Source organism: Thamnophis sirtalis, unplaced genomic scaffold, assembly GCF_051295495.1.
Source record: "Thamnophis sirtalis isolate CommonGarterSnake01/CBP01778 unplaced genomic scaffold, rThaSir2_p1.2 scaffold_13, whole genome shotgun sequence".
NCBI classification, from domain to species: Eukaryota; Metazoa; Chordata; class Lepidosauria; order Squamata; family Natricidae; genus Thamnophis; species Thamnophis sirtalis.
This window is the reverse complement of record NW_028261393.1, coordinates 43,344,754-43,369,088: the sequence shown is the minus strand read 5'-3', so window position 1 is coordinate 43,369,088 and position 24,335 is coordinate 43,344,754. Positions and strand designations below refer to the sequence as shown.

The 24,335-nt window shown below is 39.8% G+C and overlaps 1 protein-coding gene and 1 non-coding gene across 2 annotated transcripts; both read left to right on the top strand.

The window, feature by feature from the left end:
- The first annotated feature begins 907 nt into the window (after positions 1-907).
- On the top strand, positions 908-15,369 carry CHMP1B (charged multivesicular body protein 1B). The gene is made up of 8 exons (XM_087727197.1): positions 908-1,139; positions 6,320-6,417; positions 7,609-7,755; positions 9,521-9,589; positions 9,672-9,779; positions 11,063-11,106; positions 12,413-12,485; positions 14,735-15,369. Exons 1-8 carry the CDS (start codon positions 1,124-1,126, stop codon positions 14,777-14,779), a joined length of 600 nt encoding a protein of 199 aa, XP_087583323.1. The 5' UTR covers positions 908-1,123; the 3' UTR covers positions 14,780-15,369.
- LOC148043155 (U6 spliceosomal RNA) lies at positions 8,938-9,044 on the top strand. The gene has a single exon (XR_015698417.1). It is a non-coding gene; the product is annotated as a U6 spliceosomal RNA (small nuclear RNA).
- Positions 15,370-24,335: the final 8,966 nt, after the last annotated feature.

Sequence of the window (24,335 nt, the reverse complement as noted above, 5' to 3'; positions counted from 1 at the left end):
ATTCGTTCTGCATGAGCAGCGTGAGTTAATCTCCATAAATTAATATAATAATAAGGGAACTCTGTTTTAAATGTAATTGTGTCCAGTCGAGTTCAAGACACGAAGAACGGTCTCTACCGATGCAGGGTCTGCATCAGCGCTTCCCAATCTCAGCAACTTTAAGATTAGATGGGCTTCCGCTCCCAGAATTCTGGGCAATCCTGGGCGTTAAATTCGGCCCAGTTTAAAGCTGAGAAGACACCGGTGTACGATCAGTTCCAGGACTCTGCAGATCAATCTGAGGGTTAGTGGTGAGGTGGGCTCGTTTTCTTTCACTTGCTTTTCTCCAAATGGGTTAGAGATACAGATCTCGAACTCCCCAAATCCCAACGAAGGGGTGGGGGACGGACGGAGGGACGGGAGCAGGTGGAGGATCGCGCTGCGAGTAAATTAATTTAATTCGTCAAGGATGAATTAGGTAACAGATATAAGTATAAACATGATTATGAATACATGAAATGGATAAGAATACAAGGGACTATTAACTAAGAAAAATTAATTAATAAACATTAATATTTATTAATATTAATCAATATTATTTAAATGGGCATTAATCAGGAATAATAGTGTGAATTCCTGTAAATGTGGAAGGATCAGTTTCCTGCCTTGCTCGTCCAAGGCTCTTTCCCTGTAGTAGAGAAATACTATCTATCCCATCTTGGTCCTATTTTGCAGGGGAGAATGGGAACTGTCACACGTTTAGGTTACACCCCGTTAAGAAGCGTCCAAGCCCTGCAGACTCCTCCTTTCCCGGTGACGCCATCGAGGAAAATGAAATTCTATTGGGTGGGAGCAGGAGCCTCGCGCCGTGACGGCCTTCTGCGCACCTTCGAAAGACTATTGTGCGCATGCGTCTCTGTCCACCCTTTCAACCACCACTTTCTCTCCGCCTCTTTCCTGCTCGTCAAGCTGCGCGTGACGTGATGTTGACGGAAGAGGCGGGGAGTGGAGCTCGCCGGCGGAGGCGGAAGCAGGAAGCCCGCCGCTGAGAGAAAGACCAGGAGTCCAACAGGTCGCCGAAACCGAGCCACCTCGTTCTGTTTTCCGCCGTCGTTCGATCCAGGCCCGCACCTGAAGCGCCGCCATGTCCAACATGGAGAGTATCCTGGGTGACGCCCGTGGTGAAAACACGGCAGGGCTTCGATTGGTGGTGGGGGCAAGAAAATCCCGCCTCCTGGCGAGATTGATGGAACGGGGGGCGTGGCTTGTGGGGGACCCTCACTGCAGGAGGCGCTCTTGAGAAGGGGTGATTCTTGTGGGAGGAGCTTCAGCGTTTGAACCCTTTCCCTATTGGTGTTTCTGGATTGGAGTGACAACGAGAGTAGCCCGTGGGGTTGGGGTGAGGGCGTTTTCTTCCTTGATGGAGGCCTGTTTTATCTTTCTTTTTTCATGCCAAGGGACAAATCTCCACCTCTTCCCAAGAATATTCTCTGGCTCCCCAAAAGTGTTGGGGTATCCCCATTTTTCTGCCCTTAAGGATTAGAGCACTGTTTCCGAAACTTGAAAACTGGCACTTTTAATACAGGTGAACTTCAATAGAACGAAATAGAATAGAATTCTTTATTGGCCAAGTGTGATTTGACACACAAGGAATTTGTCTTTGCTGCAGATGCTCTCAGTGTACATAAAAGACAGGATGCATTCATCAATAATCATAAGGTACTTAATGATAGTCATATGTACAAGTAAGCAATCAGGAAACAATCAATATCCATATAAATTGTAAGGATACAAGTAACAAAGTTACAGTCCTGCAGTCATAAGTGGGAGGAGATGGGTGATAGGAACGATGAGAAGACTAATACTAATAGTAATGCAGACTTGGTGAATAGTGACTGTGGTATGGGAATTATTTGTTTAGCAGAGGGATGGTTTTTCGGGAGGAAACTGTTTTGGTAGTGTCGTTTTGAGAATGGGAGTTGAAACAATTTATATCCAGGATGTGAGGGGTCTGTAGATATTTTCTCTTTTTGACTCGTGCAGTGTACAGATCCTCAATGGAAGGCAGGTTGGTAGTAATTGTTTTTCTGCATTTCTGATTCTCCTCTGAAGTCTCTGTCTGTCTTGTTGGGTTGCAGAGCCAAAGCAGACAATTATGGAAGTGCAGATGACAGGCTCAATAATTCAGCTGTGGAACTGTATCAACAGCTCCTTGGGCAGTTTGAGCTTCCTGAGTTGGCGGAGAAAGAACATTCTTTGTTGTGCTTTTTTATGGTGTTTTTGATGTTAGGTGGCCATTTTAGCTCTTGAGATATGATAGAACCTAGAAAATTGAAGTTCTCTACTGTTGATACTGTGTTGTTCTAATATTGTAAGAGGTGGTAGTATGGGAGGGGTTCTCCTAAAGTTGACCACAATTTCTACGGTTTTAAATGTGTTCAGTTCCAGATTGTTCCTGTCGCACCATGAAGCTAGTTGTTCAACCTCCCGTCTATATGCGATTTCATTGTTGTCTCGAATGAGACCAATCACTTTTGTATCATCTGTAAACTTCAGTAATTTAACAGATGGATCGTTTGAGATTCAGTCATTGGTAGATAGATAGATAGACAGACAGACAGACAGACAGATAGATGATAGATAGATTGATAGATGATAGATGATAGATGATAGATGATAGATAGAAGAGAAGAGGAGAGTGCACAGCCCTGGGGGGCTCCTGTGCAACTCCCAGGATCCCCCTGCTGCCAAGTTTCAGAAATGCATGGACTACAACTACCATCATGCCCAGGCAATATAGGGCAGCTGTGGATGACCCCGAGGGACAGAGGCTGCTCAAGCACCCCTCCCCAGGCTCAGACTGGACAGAGCCAAACCCCTCTACTGAGGCCCTTCAAAGCTTTTCTGGGGTTATTCTAATAGTAGTGAATCTAGATAATGGCCATTATTTGCATTGTTTATTTAAATTGGCTATAGCTTCGCTCTCTCAGCGACTTGGGCTTTTCTAATGCAAATAACAGGTTTAAAGATAGTTTCTATCCTTGGGCTGTCAGACTTTTAAATACAACCACAATCACTCCATGCACATGCTAGTTTTTTTTCTTTTTCTTTTTTTCGTTTCTGTTATAATTTTGCACCAGTGAGGTTAAAACCAATTTCATTGTATTTAAGTACAGTGACAATAAAGATTATATAATAAAACCATATGTCAACATAGATATAGGAGAATGCCAAACTGGAGACTGGAATTTTCTATAGAATTCTGTGTATGTAAGTGTACAAGTGTAAGCAGAGGTGGTTGTTGCTATGGTATTTTTCTGACATTAGCATACAGGTAGTCCTCAATTTACGACCACAATTGAGCCCCAAAATTTATGTCGTTGCTAAGTTAGAAATGGGTCGTGAGTTTTGCCCCATTTTACGGCTTCTTTTTCCACATTTGTTAAGTGAACCTGTGCAGCTATTAAATTAATACCGTGGCTGTTAAGTGAATCTGGTTTCTCCGTTGACTTTGCTTCTCAGAAGGTCACAAAAAACGATTGCGTGACTCCTGGACAACTGCAACCGTCATAAATGTGAGTCAGTTGCCAAGCGTCCGAATGTAAATCCCGTGACTGTGGGGACGCTACAACAGTTGTAAGTGTGAGGAACGGTCACGAATCACTGTTTTCACTGATGTTACTTTGAGTGGTCATTAAATGAACTGTGGTAAGTCAAGGACTACCTGTATCTGGATAATGGACATTCATTGCATTATTTATTTCAATTGGTTTAGAGCTTCCCTCTGTGGGGGACTCGGGAGCCTATGTAATGCAAAAACAATAAAAGTGATTAAAATATATCAACATAGACAGCCTAGTTAGGAGAGCCCCAAATTGGTATTTTGTATAGAATTCTGTGTGTGAAGCAAGTGTAAGAAGAGGTGGTTGTTGTTCAATTGCTACGTTATGTCTGAGTCTTTCACTCCATGGACAATAGCACACCAAGTCCCCGTCCTCCACTATACATAGCAGAAATAACCAGGTATAAAGTACTAAGAACTACTGTATTTTTCGGAGTATAAGACGCACCAAGATTTTGAAGAGGCAAATTAAAAAAAAAAGTTTTTGCACTCTGCAGACCTCCCAAAAATGGGCCTTTTTTGCAAAAATGGGCTGTTTTTTTGTCAAAAAGGGGGCATGAATACCCTTTAGGAGGTGTGTAGAGTTCTCTTGGGGGCTGGGGGTGGGGGGCAAAAATGAGCAAAAAGCGGCCAGTTTTTTATAAAAAAAAAGGCATGCATAGCCTTTAGGAGGGCTATAGAGTCCTCCTGGGGGTGGGGGGCAAAAAAGGCCTATTTTCCCCTCATTTTTCCCTCCCCAGCCCCCAGGAACACTTTATAAGCCTCCAAAAGGCTATGCACGGCCATTTTGGTGAAGGGGGCGGAGTTTCAGGAGACCAAAAATGCTGTATTCAGTGTATAAGACACACCCAGACTTTCAGCCTCTTTTTCAGGGAAAAAGGTGCGTCTTATACTCTGAAAAATACAGTAAATAACTTTCCTGGCTTCTAGGCATCGGCTCACTCTCATGTGCCTGTCACAATGGACTAGTTCAGGAAATGGAATATTCCAATAAATCTGTTCGAATGGAAACACGCACACCCACATCTTTCTTTTGCAGTTTTCAGAGTTGCCATTTACAGATTTGTTATGGCTGTGATTGACGAGAACATATGCCCGTTCTAAGGTTTCTCTGATGAAGCGCTAAATATGTGTTTTTGTGGCTGAGCTTCCAGACCAGCTGGTTAGACTTTTTGTGTGTGTGTTTTTGTCTGATATGACACATCACAGTGTCATGCTTGGATGCGTCTGGTTTCTATCGGCTGATATAGTTTTTCTGGGTTTTTTTGTGGGGGAGGGTGGACTTTAGTTGTATATTAAAGAAAGCCAAGAAAAGAATATAAATTTTGTTTTCTCTGCTGTCTTCATTCTAAATCCTACTTCTGTTCATCTAGTTGGCTATGAAGTGCATGGACTATAAGCCCTGGTTGCCACATCTTGACAGCTGACTTAGATAAATCACTTGATGATAGGTGTTGGAAATGTGAATCCTAGTCATTTAGTCTTTGTTTTATCATATTTCCTTTAGGTCAGGACATAAGGATATGTCGTCCGAACCATCTTTAATGACAGCTACTAGATATGTGCTGTGGAAATCAGACAATTAATAGCTGGTAAACAACAAGTTAACATAGTGTGTATATGGGACGCGGTGGCTTAGTGGCTAAAATGCTGAGCTTGTCGATCAGAAAGGTTGGCAGTTCAGCGGTTTGAATCCTTAGCACAGCTTAACGGAGTGAGCTCCCATTACTTGTCCCAGCTTCTGCCAACCTAGCAGTTTGAAAGCATGTAAAAAATGCAAGTACAAAAAATAGGAACCACCTTTGGTGGGAAGGTAACAGCATTCCATGCGCCTTCGGCGTTTAGTCATGTCGGCTACATGACCATGGAGACATCTTTGGACAGCGCTGGCTCTTTGGCTTTGAAACGGAGATGAGCATCAACCCCTAGAAATTGGGAACAACTTGCACATATGTGTGAGGGGAATCTTTACCTTTAACATAGTCTGTACCTAATTTCTATCACCTAGTGGTTGAATGAATGTTTGCAGCCCATATCTGATATCTGTACCATTATGAATGCTGAGTTTTATGGTCTTTATAAGAGTTTGAACTGGTTATTTGGATGTTTGGTTTGGTGGCTGAAAGAAACACAAGTTTTCTGTATACCGGCAATAGTTCCTATCAGTAGAGAATTGTTTTAGTTTAATGATTCTAATAGTTGAAAATAATTATGTTCTTGGTAAACTGAGCTCTGAAAATCTGATGAGGATGTGCTTTTTTGATTATATGTAATGTATGTATAATATTCCAGTAAAGGGAATTTCAATTATTATTATGCATTGAGAAGATACTACATTTCTCTTTGCCAGTAATATCTAATCACAAGTTGGAATTAAAATAGCCTCCTAATGGAGGTATGCATTAAAGGCTTTAATTGACCTATATTTAAAGAAAATTAGGGAGTATTTTCATTTTATAGCTTCCCTTATAATAACTAGATTTTTAAAAAAATTGATTGTTTCCTCCATGGATTCTTGATGTTTATAAAAATTGAGCATTTAAATTTTAAATCCTGATGCCGATGTCTATATTCAGAGGGAGTATATATCTGCATATTCTCTCCCTCTGAATATTAAATTTTTTAATTTAAAATATTTCGATTTCAGGGAGCCCCTTTTCAGGTTGCTAGGTGCATGACATGTTCTTATTTCAGTACATTTCTTAACTTGAAATCCAGAGCATCTTTTCAATTTGAAATTTGCTGCCAAGGAGCTTAACAGAAATTCAAAAAAGTGTGATAAAGAAGAAAAGATTGAAAAAGTCAAAATTAAGAAGGTAAGTACAGTAAATAATATGGCTACTTTTATGTAGAAAATGAGAAATTATCACAATGACATTAAAATTATATATAAAAATTGCTGTTAAGTATTTGTGATTATTTTTTCTGTCTACCTATACTCACATCAAAGAGTAAAAGTAATTTGTTTTCAGAGACTAATGTACAGAATTTCTGCCTCCAAAACTTGTACAGATTGTTTCTTTTAACATTAGTTCTGACTTGGACTTGACAGTATTCATGTTCTCATTAAGGTATTGGCTGGGATAATACAATTCATTTGAGAATAATCTAGTCAGCAGCCTACTAACATTTTTCAGGTTCCAGATACCCATGGCAATACCAGCTCATTCCTCTTAAAATTTATTTTATTATTTACTAGTGCTGATAACCCGGCGTTTCCCGGATATTTATTTATAGGGGGGAAATATCTAGACCAAACGTAATTTCTAATGTTGGATTTCCCACTTTGCCAGAGGGAGCCCCCTTGTGGAGTACTGTGAAGCGGTTACTGTGGCGACTCCACTGCGCTGTATAATAGGAGCCATTTTACAGCAGTACCGTAGAAGCCATTTTAAGGCACAACAGGCGGTATCGTAACAGAACATACACCACGAGAGATGTTAAGGGTGTCTTACCCCACACAGTATTTGTTTGCAGAGAGTAAGTCATCCGTGTAGGTTGAAATTTCTCATCCCAAAATTATGCTGGAACACACACACATACACACAGCCATTTTTGTATATATAGATTATTGATTTTATTTGCTGTCCATCTCATATCCAACAACACAGGTCCGTTTACAATATAAAAACATTCAAATCATCAGTTATGAAATAATACAGCAGATAAACTCATTAACACAAGATGGCAATATCAGTTCATTTAGAACACCTCCGAAAATGTATATTAATGTATATAATGGTTGTCCTAATTGGCTTCCTGCTATGCATCTGCCATCATTTGCAAAGCTTCTTAGAGATCGGCTTTTCTTGGGTCCAATTATTCAAAGTGTTGATCTGTTGCGGGTGCATTTGAGAGAAAAAAAAGCGCTTAAACAGACACCAGGGATACCATCATCAACTTTCATGTTTCTATGCACCTAGGAATGGGACTATCAACCACTAGGGTTTCTTTTGTTCTTTCCATAACAGAGAGGAATAATTGTGTTCCTTTGTTCTATTTTGAAGGCAGTTCAGAAGGGCAACATGGAAGTGGCAAGAATCCATGCAGAAAATGCCATCCGGCAGAAGAACCAATCAATCAACTTCCTGCGCATGAGCGCCCGAGTAGATGCGGTGGCAGCGAGAGTGCAGACGGCCGTCACAATGGGCAAAGTAAGCAAGCAGTTTGTATATTTTTTACTCTTCCTTATAATAACAACAACTCCTCATGATAAATCCTTCCTGCTATTTCCCCCATATTAACAACCCTGTGAGGTGAGTTAAGCTGAGAGAGAGGAACTGGCCCAAAGTCTCCCAGTTGGCATTCATGCCTAAGGTGGGACTAGAACTCATTGTCTCCTGGCAATTGGCCCAAAGCCACTCAGCTGGTTTTCAGGCCTAAGTCAGGACTTGAATTCACAGTCTCCTGGTGATTGAACCAAAGTCACCAGCTGGCTTTCAGGCCTAAATTGGGACTAGAACTCACAGTCTCCTGGCAATTGGCCCAAAATCACCCAGCTGGCTTTCATGCTTAAGGTGGGACTAGAACTTATAGTCTCCTGGTGATTGGCCCAAAGTCCCAGTTGGCATTCACATCTAAGGTGGGACTAGAACTCACAGTCTCCTGGGGAGCACCATGATTCGTTGCCGTAAATTCAATCCATGACAATTCCAGAAGGCAGTGAGAAAGTTCTCCACATGAAATGCTGAAGAATCTGGGACTATACTCACATGTTGTGATGACTCACTTTGCTTAATTATTGTTTATTGAATAAGCCAGACAGCAGTCTGACCTATGAACTCCAGTCTCTACATTTGTGCAGCACATTGGATCCTATTCAAACAGGCAATATTAGTGAGGTCCTTGGTGCTCTCTGAGCTTGATGGATTTCTTGCAAGCGTTTCATCACCAAACTAGTAACGTCATCAATGCACTGATGATGTTACCCAGTGGAATAATGAAATGTCTGTAAGAAGGCCACCAAGCTCAGAGAGCACCAAGAATCTCGTATTTCAACCATGAGCTACGAATATTCTCTTCTGTCGAGACGATATTAACATTGAGTATCTTGCTTGTGATTGAAGAAGGTGCTTTGGCTGGATACACTTATTTAAGTTAACAATAAACTATGATGTCTCAGCAACTATGCCTGTATTCATGTGATACACTAATGCTAATCTAAATAAAAGATACTATAGTATAATGTGATATTAAACTAACCCTTATCTGTGCCACATTATATAAGTAGCATGGAGGCAGGAAAAAAAACACTAGTAAAATTTCACTTATTCGCCTTACCAAAATGCAGCCTAAAAATAACTTTTTCCAGTAGTCCTTAAAAAGTAATTTGCAAAGTGCTCGCTTCGGCAGCACATATACTAAAATTGGAACGATACAGAGAAGATTAGCATGGCCCCTGCGCAAGGATGACACGCAAATTCGTGAAGCATTCCATATTTTTGACATTATAATTCTTCTTAAGATGTTATGCAGTGTGGAAAGATGTTAAAATAAACAAATCAAAGCGTAAAAAAAAATGTAATTTGCAAAGTAGTCATGAATGGCAGAGATTTGGTTATTTTTCACCTTAAATACCATACCAGCAATTCTACAGATATAATAATAAAATAACACTCCAAAGTCTTCATCGGCACGACACATGATCTCTAGCTTGGAACGGGATGGGAATGGGAATAGAATTATTTATTAGCCAAGTGCAATTGGACTCACAAGGAATTTGTCTCCGGTGCAGAAGCTCTCAGTGTACATTCAAGCAATAAGTGGTAAATCATAATCATAGGCATTATAAAAATACATTCTCTAGCTGCTTCTATCAGGTGCAGTGTTACGAAATAGGAGCTAAGGAAATTAAGGGGTGGGGAGTGGGGGTAATGGGAAAACTCTCTTGATATAATTATCAAACACTTTCTCTTCTAGGTAACTAAATCTATGGCTGGAGTAGTTAAATCAATGGATGCCACGTTGAAAAGTATGAACTTAGAAAAGGTAAAAAGGATACATTTTGCTTTTTAAATGTTTCCTGCTGCTCTTTTGATCTCTTCTACTTAAACCGTCTGTTTACCTACAGATTTCTGCCCTGATGGATAAATTTGAACAGCAGTTTGAAACCTTAGATGTCCAGACAGCACAGATGGAAGACACCATGAGCAGTACTACCACACTGACAACTCCACAAGTAGGTATCCATTCAAGCAGAGAGGTTTGCTTCCAACTTGCAGTAGTCTCTATTGATGTTTCTCAACATCAAAACTTTAACAAATTAAAATATTTGGAAGGGACCTTGTAGGTCATCTAAGCAGAAGATCCTACACCATTTCTGACAGACGGCAGTCCAGTCTCTTCTTGAAAGATTCCAGCGACTCCCGAAGGCAACTTCTGTTCCATGGGTTGATTGACTTTTTTATTGTTCCATTGGCTACCTGGCTGTCTGGGGAATGCTGGGAGTTGAAGTCCACCCATCTTAAAGTTTGCCAACATGATCGCCCACATCCGATGACAGATATGGCACAAGAAGAAGAAACTTAAAGTTCTTGAGGTTGAAAAACATTGCTCTACCTCTGTTGACTACAGTATCTTGGCCCTGGTGAGATAAATGTTCAAAGGAAAGTTTGCCTCTTCATGATGGGCCTCCTCTTTCTTTGACAACTGACTAAGTTTTACAATGTCTTCAGTTGAGAGACTGTCATATTTTTTATTTTTTTAAAAAATACATGTAAAGCCAGTTTCTTACGAGTACTGGTGGGCCCTGTAAAATCTATGTAGGTGATACTTTTTTTTTTAAGTCTGCAGAAAAATGTTGAAAGCCATTTCTTTATCTTAATAGTGTTAATTAGGAATGAAAAATAGGGGCACGGTGGCTTAGTGGCTAAGATGCTGAGCTTGTTGATCAGAAAAGGCGGCAGTTCAGCAGTTTAAATCCCTAGCGCCGCGTAATGGAGTGAGCTCCCGTTACTTGTCCCAGTTTCTGCCAACCTAGCAGTTTGAAAACACATAAAAAGTGCAATAGGAACCACCTTTGGTGGGAAGGTAACAGCATTGTGTGCGCCTTTGGCATTGGCTCTTCGGCTTTGAAACAGAGATGAGCACCGCCCCCTAGAGTCGGGAACGACTAGCAAACATGTGCGAGGGGAATCTTTACCATCTTTAGGATTGAAAAATGGAAGCAAAAAAGGACAAGTTTTCACATTTCATTGTCCGCTGTGAAGGATTGAGTATGTTCTTCCAGGCACTGAAGGAGCAACACAAAAATCAAAAAAAGTACTGTCATCCTAAAACCGTCTATTAAAAAACAAAGAGTATAACCACTGCAATGCTCTGAAAGTCCATCCCACACTATTACAAGTTCCCTCTCATGGCCAAGAACTCTTTCAGTACAAAATCTCTGCTAATTATCTGTGTTGTGTTGCTGCCCTTTTAAGTGTAACTCAGTCTTTTATATAACGTCTGCTTTTTTTTTAGAACCAAGTAGATATGCTCCTTCAAGAAATGGCTGATGAAGCTGGGTAAGTGTGAATATCCGAAAGTCAAAATCACTGCAGTGCATGAAAAAATACATTTGGGGGAGCAAGGAATTCCTGGTTTTCTCCAGCTCAGTAGAGTCCCACAGGATTGAGAAAATGGACAGGCATAGCATCAGAGGTGGGTTGCTACTGGTTTGCACTGATTCAGGTGAACCAGTAGTGGTTTGTTGGCATGGGTCGCAGAACCGACAGTGACCCAGGCTGTCCACGCCTCCAAACTGGTTCCCCGATTGCCACTGGCATTGCTGGCATGGTTTTATGTCTTTCAATGTTCTGCGCATGCACAGAAAATTTTACAAGCAATTGTGCATGTACGCAAAGCAGCAGTAACGCCAGCAGCAACCCACCCCTGCATAGCATGATCTACCGTATTTTTTGGACTATAAAACGCATCGGTGTATAAGACGCACCAAGATTTCAAAGAGGTTAGTAAGAAAAAAATTTTTTTCCCCCCTGGCCCCCAGGAGCACTCTGCAGGCTTCAGCAGGGCTGGGGTAAGGCAAAAATGCCCCCTTTTTGTGGAAAGCAGGCTGTTTTTTTGCAAAAACGGAGGCATTTTTGTCTTCCCCCAGCCCTGCTGAAGGCTGCAGAGTGCTGCTGGGGGCTGGGGGAAGGCAAAAATACCTCCATTTCTGCGAACAATGGGCTGTTTTTTGCAAAAATGGGATGCAGGTGCCAGGGCTTTGGGAGGCCAAAAATGGCTGTATTCAGTGTATAAGATGCACCAACATTTCCATGCTCTTTTGGGGGGGAGGAGGTGCCTCTTATACTCTGAAAAATACGGTAACTTGTTGCCTATAATCTGGTTCCATCCATGGGCCAAGCTTTTGCTGGCTGGAGAATTAAAGGCGCTGATGTTCAACCCATTCTAGAAAACAGCAATTTGAGGAAAACTGAACTAGGTTATAACCTACTGTTAATCCTGAAGCGGAAGAATTGTAACTGTTCTCAGAGCAAACATTGACATTTTTTCTGATTATGAGTTAACAACAAGATTGGAATCACACCCACATTCTATAAACATCAAGAAGGAATTCTACCCCCTCTCCCAAACTATGCTTATCTCAAACCCTGGCCTGTGGTAATTCAGGTGTAGAGGTTTGTATATCCTACCCATTACAGGGTTGACTGTGGCTTGTGCGGTGTAATGTCTAACTTTTGACTCGGGGATACTCTTATTTTTAAATTTAAGTGAGATGCTTGGGGTTTGTTCCTGGAATAGGGAATGCCATCTCTGCCTGCCAATGTTTAATTTTCTTGATTGTATTTTTCTCCCTTTGAATTTTAGGCTTGATCTGAATATGGAGCTACCTCAGGGACAAACAGGCTCTGTTGGCACAAGTGTTGCTTCAACAGAACAGGTAAATATTGCCTGTCCTGGCTTGTTCTCTTCTCCCATTATACTGTAGTGCCCAGGGGTCAAACTCACCTTGGCTTCAAACATTTTAGCAAGGTGTTCTCTGCCTGGTTGCTGGGTGGGCGTGGGCATAGCTATGGCAGGCGTGGCCTAGTTGGCCTCCTGCTCCACTGCAAAGGGGGGGGGCGTTTTTGCCCTCCCCAGGCTCTGGAGGCTTTCCTCAAGGCTCCAGGAGGGGAAAAACTGCCTCCCCAGGCTCCAGAGTCCCTCTAGAGGCTGGAAACCGTGACCCGTCAAAACCGCGTTCCACAAAAGCACGGTCGACGAAATCGCGTATGTGACGTCATCACAACGCGACGAAAAAGATCGAAAAATTGAAATAAAAATTAAATTACAGCAAGCCGATTCACATAAAGGTAAGCGTTAGGTTAAGGGTTAGGGTTAGGTTAAGGGTTAGGTTTAGAGCGTTAGCGTTACGTTTAGCGTTAGGTTAAGGGTTAGCGTTAGGTTTTTCCTTAGGTTAAGGGTTAGGTTTAGGGTTAGGTTAAGGGTTAGGTTTAGGATTAGGTTTAGGGTTAGGTTTGGGGGGGTTAGGGTAAGGTTTTCGCTTTATTTTTACATTTTTCGATCTTTTTTTAGCAATAGCAATAGCAATAGCAGTAGACTTATATACCGCTTCATAGGCCTTTCAGGCCTCTCTAAGCGGTTTACAGAGAGTCAGCATATTGCCCCCAACAATCTGGGTCCTCATTTTACCCACCTCGGAAGGATGGAAGGCTGAGTCAACCCTGAGCCGGTGAGATTTGAACCGCTGACCTGCTGATCTAGCAGTAGCCTGCAGTGCTGCATTTAACCACTGCGCCACCTTGGCTCTTTTCGTCGCGCTGTGATGACGTCACATACGCGCTTTCGTCGACCGCGATTTTGTCGTCCGCGGTTTTGTGGTGGAACCGCTGGAAACAGGTCTGTTTCCAATGGGCGCGCACAGAGGCTCAGAGAGGGCAAAAAATGGGCCTTCTGGAAGTTTGGGAAGGCTCTAAACGCGCCCGTTTCCAGCCTTCCCGAACTTCCAGTAGGCCTGTTTTTCGCCCTCCCTGAACCTCCATGCACGCCCTGCCCTTACCTGCATCCAAAACGGGTCACGGGGGGACTCCTGGGAGGAGTGGGGCAGGGTGGGCAGGGCTAGCCAGGAGTGGGATTTTGGGGTTCTCCAAACTGCACAGAATCTTAGCTAGAGGTTCTCTTTAATCACTGCGAACCCCCAGCAGCCCACTCCTGACATTGCCGTCACATGATGTTCTGTGACATTTTTCCCCTTCAAGGAGCTGGGGTGGGCGTGGCCTGCACGTGATGCATTTGGCCCCTGCTTGACACCCCTGCTATAGGGCATGCTGACTGGGGGATTCTGGTCCACAAGTGGTGGTTGCTGAAGTTGGGAAACACTGCCATAGGAGATTGGCTGGGATACTGATTTAATATTTAAACTTTTATATATAGCTTGCTAATGTCCAATATGGCTTACTCTTATCGTTTGGTGCTAGATTACTTAATATAATAATAATAAAAATAATCTGCAACTTTTAATGTCTTAAACAATTTTCTGTCCTTGCCTCATTACTTCTGCATCACTTCCTATGCATGGCCTTGTTTATCTGCTTAATTTATTTACAAGGTCCAGAGGCTGCTCATTTTGAGCTTCTGTATAGTTCTTAGTTATATGTAGTTCTGTGTAGTCAGAAGTGGCTCAGTGGCTAAGACGCTGAGCTTGTCGATCAGAAAGGTTAGCAGTTCGGTGGTTCGAGTCCCCACCACCGCGTAATGGAGTGAGTGCCCGTTACTTGTCCCAGCTTCTGCTAACCTAGCAGTTCAAAAGCATGTAAAGAATGCAAGTAGAAAAATAGGAACCACCTTTGGTGGGAAGGGAACAGTGTTCCATGCACTTTTGGTGTTTAGTCATGGCTGCCACATGACCATGGAGATGTATTCGGATAGCGCTGGCTCTTCGGCTTTGAAACGGAGAGGAGCACCGCCCTCTAGAGTCAGAAACGACTAGCACATATGTGCCAGGGGAATCTTTACTTTTTATAATTCTTAGAAAACTTCAGAAGCTTTTTTTTTAAAAGTAACAAGCCCATTTATCTGGCACAAACCTATCTTGACTTTCCTTGTATATGATCTCCACCCCTTCAGTTGTTACTCTTTTAATGTGTTTTGTATCTCGATCATATATTCATAACTCTCTCTATTCCGAAGGATGAACTCTCACAAAGACTGGCACGTCTCCGCGATCAAGTGTGAAGGAGAGTCACATCTGCAGCATTGTACATATGCTTTCCAGCTGCATTCTCTGTACATATTTCGTGGCCTGAGCTGGATTTCTGTCGAGATGTTCAAATAACACATTAGTGACCACCTGTCTCTCTTTTTCCCCCCTTTTGCTGTGCTTTCCAAAATGCATCTAACTCAGTAGTGTTGTGCCATGAGTGCATTTTCTAGGTCTGTATTTTGGAAGCTGAAGGTTATATTTTTGCAAATCTCTTCACTGATTAAAATGTCAGTTTTATCAGATGTCGCTGCAAGTAATCAAACAGAAAGAACAGCTTGGAATAATTTTAAGTTATATAACAAGTTTTTAAATTATGGATGATTTTTGCAATTAAATCCCTAAGATGGTGTGTATGATTGACATGGTGTCACATTAACTATCAATAGGATAAAATATATGTGTGTGTCCCCCAGTAATTACATCACTGGAGAATCTTTCCAAAGCCAGTTACTTGTCATGACACCTAAAAATCAAGCAATATTTATGCTGTCCTTATAACCTGAAACTTATATTGATATCAACAGTTCAGTACCAAAGGAATAAAATATATATTTTCAACGCGTTTGCTTAGATTTCCTTAAAAATATACATGACACTCCCATAGAGAGTAATACCTTGATATTGTAAAGAAAGCTATCCAAAACATCAAAGGTCTGAAACGTCATTTTAAGATTGTGGTATTGTTGGATCTGATTGCTTCCTGCTGTGAAGGAATGAGTGGAGCAATCGACTGAATTATGTCAGAAAGGAAAATGAACACACATTCTGTCTTTGTGTCTATGCTTAAAACAAATGGTAAGATAAAGATGTCTTTAACTCAAACCCTATTCCTGATGATTTTTTTTTAATCTATGCCATTTTCGTGTTGCTGTTCATTGGCCGAATAAATGTTTCCTGAAAATAAGACAGGGTCTTATTTTCTTTTGACCCCCAAAATAAGCGCTTGGCCTTATTTTTTGGGAGGTCTTATTATTTTTGAGGTGCAGGAGGAGGCGAGCGTGGTCACCTCATGGCTGCTGCTATGTTGCAATATTTGGGGGGGGGGAGGGCTTATTTTAGTGCATGCACTCAAAAGCCCAATTGGGCTTATTATTTGGGGAAATCTTATTTTCAGGGAAACTTTTACTTAACTTTTCTAAGCAGTGGAGATAAGTTTATCCTCACTTTCTTCAGGGATGTTCTTCCAGTTTTCCAATCTAGCCTAGAGACATGGGCTTTCCGGGTGATCTTCCAAATGTATTTATTTATTTATTTGCATATCACCTTTATTATTTTCACAAATAACGCGTGGATTTAAATCAAGTTGATTTCAATCATGATTTCAATCACTACAATTGAATTGAATTCTTTATTAGCCAATTGTGATTGGACACACAAAGAATTTGTCTTTGGTGCATAAGCTCTCAGTGTACATAAAGAGAATAAAAATGCATTCATCAAGAATAAAAAGATACAACACTTAGTGATAGTCAAGATTACTAATAAGCTATCAAATCGTACTAGTAAACAAAACAATATAAATTGAAAGATACAAGCAACATGGTTATAGTCATAAATGGGGAGAGATAGATACTAGGAAGGAAGAGAAGAATAACAATAATACATTCTTGGTAAATTATTGACAGTGTTGTGGGAATTAATTATTAAACAAAGTGATGGCATTCGGGAGAAAACTCTCCTTGTGTCTAGTTGTTCTGGTAAAAAGGCTTAATTTAAATTAACTTGATTTAAATCATAATTTTTAAAGAGCAACTGTCATCTCTGTCCTACAGCGGCTCTTACTGACCTGTTGACTCACCGACAGTCCCAATAGTGCAGAATATATAGCCTCATGCTACATTACTAAGCTCCATTTCATGCGGAATAAATGAAATTATCAATGTATCTTAAGTAGAAGATAGATAGGAAGATAGATAGATAGATAGATAGATAGATAGATAGATAGATAGATAGATAGATAGATAGATAAATTCCCATTGCAACTGGGAAAACCATAGCCTTGACTATGCATACTTTTGTTGGCAGGGGGATGTCTCTGCTTTTTAGTATGCTGTCTAGATTTGCCATAGCTTTCCTCCCCAGGAGCAAACGTCTTTTAATTTCTTGTCTGCAGTCTGACCTTGGAGCCCAGGAAAATAAAATCTGTCACTACCTCCATTTCTTCCCCATCTATTTGCCAGGAATTAAAAGGGCAAATAGTTCCAATTTTCTGAAATAGTTTCATTTGTTCTTTGTTTGCATAAATCCTAGTGGACTTATGATTTCAGATTTCTTAGCAGTGTAGCGGGAAGTTATAGTTTCATAAGTCTGGATGCACGATTCTGTTTTAATGTTTTTTTTACAAAAGAATTAAAGATGATCCAAATTCCAAGCAAAAAATTCTTTGAATTGAAAACGATCCTAACATCTTGCAAAACTCTTTGAAACTTGTTTATTTTGTGAGGTTTTGTTTTATGTGAAGGAAAGTCAGAAACAACTACTAGTGTTTGGTTGCCAGTTTATATGAAAGAATGGAGAAGCATTTATGTTTAAAGTACTTATTATTTAGTGTGCCTTTATTAGGCGTTACATTTTTAAATATATTTTTTTAAAATAGATGAGATTGCAGTTAAGTTACATAATCTACTAAATAAGATTATGAACATAGATATGACTACAAATTAGATTTAAGGAAAAAGTTCAACTAACAGTTTGACAGTTTTCAAGAGAAAAACGTTAGTAGCACATGTAGGTATTTTATTATATTTTATCCTTCCAATTTTCTCAGGATATTTCCATAACAACTGGCCTCTATTTATCCAGAGAGGCTTAGCATTGGATAGAGAAGTAAATCATTTTCTGTTCCTATGGAACAGAACTTTTGTTGATAATTCCTGTTTTCATATTTTCTTTGTGTGTTCTGTTTCTTACTGCCTTTGAGTGTGATCTTAAAAAGAGATTCAGAATCATTTTCCTCTTGATAAATTTGATTTTTTTTTCTCAGTGAAACCAGTAGAGGGGAGTATAACACCTTATTCTGAGGACCAGTACATTTCACTCAATGTTCCAAATACCCTTAGCAGTTTCTATTTCTTAATAAAAATCATCCTACGAATTAAAATCCATGCCTCTTAGATGTTCCCATTTTACTTTCAGCTTGCTTTGTCTCCCACTTTGTCATTTTAAAAGTAAAATTGTTTTAATAACCCACTAAAATAATGTGTGCAATGTGTGTTTCAAACTTAAACCCCTTATAGAATCCCGATCTTAATTCTGATCATGAAGCTTGTAAGCAGCACAGAAATGATGGTACTTTTTTAATTTTAATTCCCAAGATCTGGAATTTAGAAACAAAATCTTTAGATTTGAAGGTTTAAGCGTTCTGGTTTTATCTACAGTATCTAGAATTTAGAAACTTCCACATTTTAAGGTTTAATTGTGGCGTGTTTTCATCTACAGTATCCCTTGAAAGAATCTTAAAGACTATCTAAAACCATCTTGGAATCTCATGGAAATCCATCTGAATATTTTCATATTCGTTATATACCCCTTGATTCGTATTCATTTTAAGCCCATGATTACCTGTGAACCTTGTAGTTGGAATATCTGACGTCCCGTTACTTTTATAAAACTCTTTTTAATTGGGGAGAGCTGGTATGATACAGTATTTGATAATCTTTAGGTGATGTGATGTGACATGGAATTACATCTTACATCATTGGAGTGTTACTGTTTTTTACTATTTGTTTATTTTTTATATATAGCCATTGAGGGTGTGCTATCAAACTCAGCCATGAGGGGGCAGTATGGCCTATACAATGACTGACTTCCCTCATTTTGTCACTGGTGGATCCCTTAGGTATTGCAAGCTCCACATTTAAAATAGGCAATATATTGAATCCTTGGTATTATTGCCTTCTGGTGGCTCACCTGGGGATTACAGGCACAAAGGAAAGTACTGATTTGATAGGACACACTGACCTCTGGTGGCTGAATTTGTTTTTACAGACAAATAAGAAAATACAGAAATCTAATGGATATACTGTATAGGCATATTATGAAAGTTGAGACTTGCTAAGACATCATGTTTAGTCCCAATATGGCGGGATGATGATGATTATTATTACTGGTTAATCTTTGGTGAGATTCACAACCTTTGGGGCTGGTTGGTAGCTCAACAGCTCGAGTCCTAAACAAGGATCTAAGAACTGTTAAGGTAACATTGGAGGATATAAGCTGTTCCAAGTAGGGCGTTTTTTTGTAGAATTAAAATGTTCAAGTCTGATTTAGAATTTCCAAATAGTGAAGTAGCGCCAAGGGCTCCAATTACAATTGAGACAACACACGGTTTCTTTTTCCACAGTCGCTCAACTTCAATTTGCAAGTTGTTGTTGTTATGCTTTATTCATTAAACAAGAAACTCAGCCAACTGAACATTCAAAAATGCGTCACAAATACCATTGACTGGTGCTAATGGTTGATACGGTTTGCTGCCAGCATCCTAGGTATCAACCAAGTACATTATTATTATTATTATTATTATTATTATTATTATTATTATTATTATTATTATACAATTGTATCACAGGGGCCAGTTGTTTCGCCGGATTTGGCATTGGTTACTAGTCGGGCCCCACCCAGGGGTCTAGGACGTCGTAACGTATTTTCGTAATATGCGTGCAGATCCAAGCAGTGCGGCTTTTTGCATTTGACTGATGGTGATTTTGTCAATTTTTAACTGTTTTAAATGTAATTCCAGTGCTTTTGGAATAGCACCCAGTGTGCCAATTACCACTGGAATTACCACTGCTGGTTTGTGCCATAGTCGTTGAATTTCGATTTTTAAGTCCTGGTATCTTGCGATTTTTTCATGTTCCTTCTCGGCGACCCTGCTATCACCTGGTATTGCGATGTCTATGATTGTGACCTTATTTTTCTCAACCAGTGTGATGTCTGGTGTATTATGCGCCAGTATTTTGTCGGTTTGTATATGGAAATCCCACAAGATCTTGACCATCTGATTTTCAGTGACTTTTTCAGGCTGATGTTCCCACCAGTTTGTTGCTGTTTTAATATTATAATTTTTGCACAAATTCCAATGGATCATTTGTGCTACTGAATTGTGCCGCAATTTATAATCAGTCTGCGCGATTTTTTTACAGCAGCTGAGTATGTGATCAACAGTTTCATCAGCTTCTTTGCAAAGTCTGCATTTGGCATCATCAGCGGATTTTTCGATTTTGGCCTTAATGGCATTTGTGCGGATAGCTTGTTCTTGCGCAGCCAGGATTAGTGACTCTGTTTCTTTCTTTAATGTACCTGTTGTTAACCATAACCAAGTTTGTTCACTGTCCACTTTATCTTTTATTTTTTCCAGAAATTGGCCATGCAGTGCTTTGTTCTGCCAACTCTCCATTCTTGATTGTACATGTTTTCTGTATTCTTGTTTCGTCTGTTGGGCCTTCAGTAGTTTTTTGTTCTTTACTTCAATTAATAGATGTTCTTGACTTTCTTTTAAATAATCAGCCAGTGCATGTTTTTCTTCTTCAACTGTTTGCTTCACTTGTAATAATCCTCTGCCACCTGAATTTCGTGGCAGGTACAGTCTATCAGTATCACCACGTGGATGTAAACTGTAGTGCATTGTCACTAGTTTCCTGGTTTTTCGGTCCAAAATGTCCAAATCAGCTTGTGTCCAGTTAACTATACCAGCTGTGTATCTTATAACTGGTATTGCCCAGGTATTTATGGCCTTGATTGTATTTCCACCATTCAATTTAGATTTCAAAATTTTCCTAATTCTGTTGGTGTACTCTCGCCTGACAATAGTTTTTACTTCTCCATGCTTGATGTTATCCAACTGCAGAATGCCTAAATATTTGTAGGCTTCATTTTCATTGCATTTAATTAGTTGGCCATTGGGCATTTCAATTCCCTCACATGCAGTAATTTTGCGTCTTTTTATGGATACAGTGATGCATTTTTCCATGCCAAACTGCATTGAAATATCGGTGCTGAATACTCAGACTGTGTTTGTCAATGATTGGATTTCTATTTCTGACTTTCCATAGAGTTTCAAATCATCCATATATAGTAAATGCGAAATTTTTTCAGCTTCTTTGGCTGTTTGGTAGCCTAATTTCATTTTTTTTAAGATTACTGATAGTGGGATCATTGGGATGATGAAGAGAAGAGGTGAAAGTGAATCACCCTGGAAAATTCCTCGCTTGATATTAACCATTCCGTAGATCTCATTCCCTACTGCCAACTCAGTTCTCCATTGTTTCATCGCCTTTTCAGTAAAGGATGTAATATTTTTGCTAATGCCAGTTGTTTCTAAGCATTTTATGATCCAACTATGTGGCAGTGAGTCAAATGCCTTTTTGTAATCAATCCAGACCATATTCAAGTTCGTTTTTCTGTTCTTACAATTTTCTAATATCATTTTATCAATTAGGAGCTGATCTTTTGTGCCCCTGCTCCTTCTTTTGTTGCCTTTTTGCTCTACTGGCAAGATGTTGTTTGTTTCCAAATAATCCATCATGTTATCTGCAATAATGCCTGTGAGTAATTTGAAGGTTGTTGGCAAGCATGTTATTGGTCTGTAGTTTTCAGGTGTTGTTCCTTTAGTTGCATCTTTCTGAATCAAGTATGTTTTTCCAGTTGTCAACCATTCATCAATTTGGCCCTTTTGTAAAATTTCATTCAGTTGCCTGGCCAATATTGCATGTAAACTGGTCAGATATTTGAGCCAGAAACCATGTAATTGGTCCTTTCCAGGTGATGTCCAATTCTTTACCTTTTTTACTGGATTTTTTACCATCTCAGTTGTTATTTCTAATACTTGCATTTGTTTGTTGCCAATGCTTTTCTCAAAGTCATGTATCCACTTTGCTTCCTTATTGTAGTCCTTTGCATTTTCCCACAATTCTTTCCAGAATTCAACTGTGGCCTGCTTTTCTGGTTTTTCACTTTTGGTGTCACCATTCACATTAAGACTGATAAAAACGCCGTTGGTCTTATCGAAATTGCTGATTTTGTTTATATTGGATGATTCGTGCCTCATATCTTTCAATTTTTCTAGCTGTTGCTGTTATCTGCTGTTTTACAATCTCTACAGCTTCATTGATGTTTCTTGTATCTAATCTATATCTTCTGATTAGCCGATCTATGGTTTTGTTGTTTTTAAGCCGTTGCTCATGCATGTTCTTTAAGTTACTAGCATCTGCCCTTAATTTTTTGACTTTTTGTTCTAATCGGATTTTCCATTTTGGCTTTGATGCGTTTTCTGTTGTGTGACTAGGTACTTTGATTTTAATGCCTAGTTCATTAGTGACTATTACAGCTGCGCTGTACATTAACTGGTTCGTTTCCAAGATGGATGCTGATTCAATTGCTGAAAACACTGCATTAACCATTATTATTATTATTATTATTATTATTATTATTATTATTATTATTATTATGTTAATCTTTGGTGAGATTCACAACCTTTGGGGCTGGTTGGTAGGAGGATATAAGTTGTTGCAAGTAGGGTGGTTTTTTTGTAGAGTCAGAATGTTCAAGTCAGGAAAAATTTAGAATTTCCAAATAGCGAGGTAGCCCTTTAGGTATTGCTCCAAGGGCTCCAATTACAATTGAGACGACACATGATTTCTTTTTCCACTGTCGCTCAACCTCAATTTGTAAGTCCTGGTATTTTATGATTTTTTCTTGCTGTTTATCTTCAACAACAACAACAACAATAAAAATAACAATTATTATACAATTGTATCACAGCGGCCAGTTGTTTCGCCGGATTTGGCATTGGTTACTAGTCGGGCCCCACCCAGGGGCCTAGAACGTCGTAACGTATTTTCGTAATATGCGTGCAGATCCAAGCAGTGCGGCTTTTTGCATTTGACTGATGGTGATTTTATCAATTTTTAACTGTTTTAAATGTAATTCCAGAGCTTTTGGAATAGCACCCAGTGTGCCAATTACCACTGGAATTACCACTGCTGGTTTGTGCCATAGTCGTTGAATTTCGATTTTTAAGTCCTGGTATCTTGCGATTTTTTCATGTTCCTTCTTGGCGACCCTGCTATCACCTGGTATTGCGATGTCTATGATTGTGACCTTATTTTTCTCAACCAGTGTGATGTCTGGTGTATTATGCGCCAGTATTTTGTCGGTTTGTATACGGAAATCCCACAAGATCTTGACCATCTGATTTTTGGTGACTTTTTCAGGCTGATGTTCCCACCAGTTTGTTGCTGTTTTAATATTATAATTTTTGCACAAATTCCAATGGATCATTTGTGCTACTGAATTGTGCCGCAATTTATAATCAGTCTGCGCGATTTTTTTACAGCAGCTGAGTATGTGATCAACAGTTTCGTCAGCTTCTTTGCAAAGTCTGCATTTGGCATCATCAGAGGATTTTTCGATTTTGGCCTTACTGGCATTTGTGCGGATAGCTTGTTCTTGCGCAGCCAGGATTAGTGACTCTGTTTCTTTCTTTAATGTACCTGTTTTTAACCATAACCAAGTTTGTTCCCTGTCCACTTTATCTTTTATTTTTTCCAGAAATTGACCATGCAGTGCTTTGTTCTGCCAACTCTCCATTCTTGATTTTATCACATCTTTTCTGTATTCTTGTTTTGTCTGTTGGGCCTTCAGTAGATTTTTGTTCTTTACTTCGATTAATAGATGTTCTTATTATTATTATTATTATACAATTGTATCACAGCGGCCAGTTGTTTCGCCGGATTTGGCATTGGTTACTAGTCGGGCCTCACCCAGGGGCCTAGGACGTCGTAACGTATTTTCGTAATATGCGTGCAGATCCAAGCAGTGCGGCTTTTTGCATTTGACTGATGGTGATTTTGTCAATTTTTAACTGTTTTAAATGTAATTCCAGTGCTTTTGGAATAGCACCCAGTGTGCCAATTACCACTGGAATTACCACTGCTGGTTTGTGCCATAGTCGTTGAATTTTGATTTTTAAGTCCTGGTATATTATTATTATTATTATTATTATTATTATTATTATTATTATTATTATTATTATTATTATTGTGTGGTCAGACACTTGCTGCTGATCCAACCAACTCTAAATTAATCCAGCTATGATTTGGAGTGATACAGATTTGGGGTTCTAACCCCCCCCCCCTTGCTGTCTTTAACCATGACCTATTCAATAAGCTACAATTGGCCAAGTGCCACTCAGCTCTAAACCTGAAACCGCAGATCCAATGAATCTCTGCTTCCCCATAGCAGTCAGTTTCCAGTCTTAATAATTATTTTAAAATCCTTGCCGTGTGATTTGAAGCTCTTAGCAAGTGCAGGTTTTCCTGCAGGGAGCGTTGTAAATTAGTTCCAGTCTATAGAGGAATACTGTAACGAATGAATGTGATCTGGCAGAAACGGGGGGGGGGGGGGAGGCAGGACTGGACAGGACGGGGGGGCGGGGGGCTAGGAGAGACCCCAAACCAGTTCAGTGACTCTCTTTCTTGAATAACCTGACACGTAGGATATTGTTTTTCTGTTTTAAAAAAGGCATAAAAA

Coding starts and splice junctions, on each gene's coding strand:
- CHMP1B (XM_087727197.1), top strand. Junction 9,590..9,671: donor AAAGTATGAACTTAGAAAAG/GTAAAAAGGATA, acceptor GTTTACCTACAG/ATTTCTGCCCTGATGGATAA. Junction 9,780..11,062: donor CCACACTGACAACTCCACAA/GTAGGTATCCAT, acceptor CTTTTTTTTTAG/AACCAAGTAGATATGCTCCT.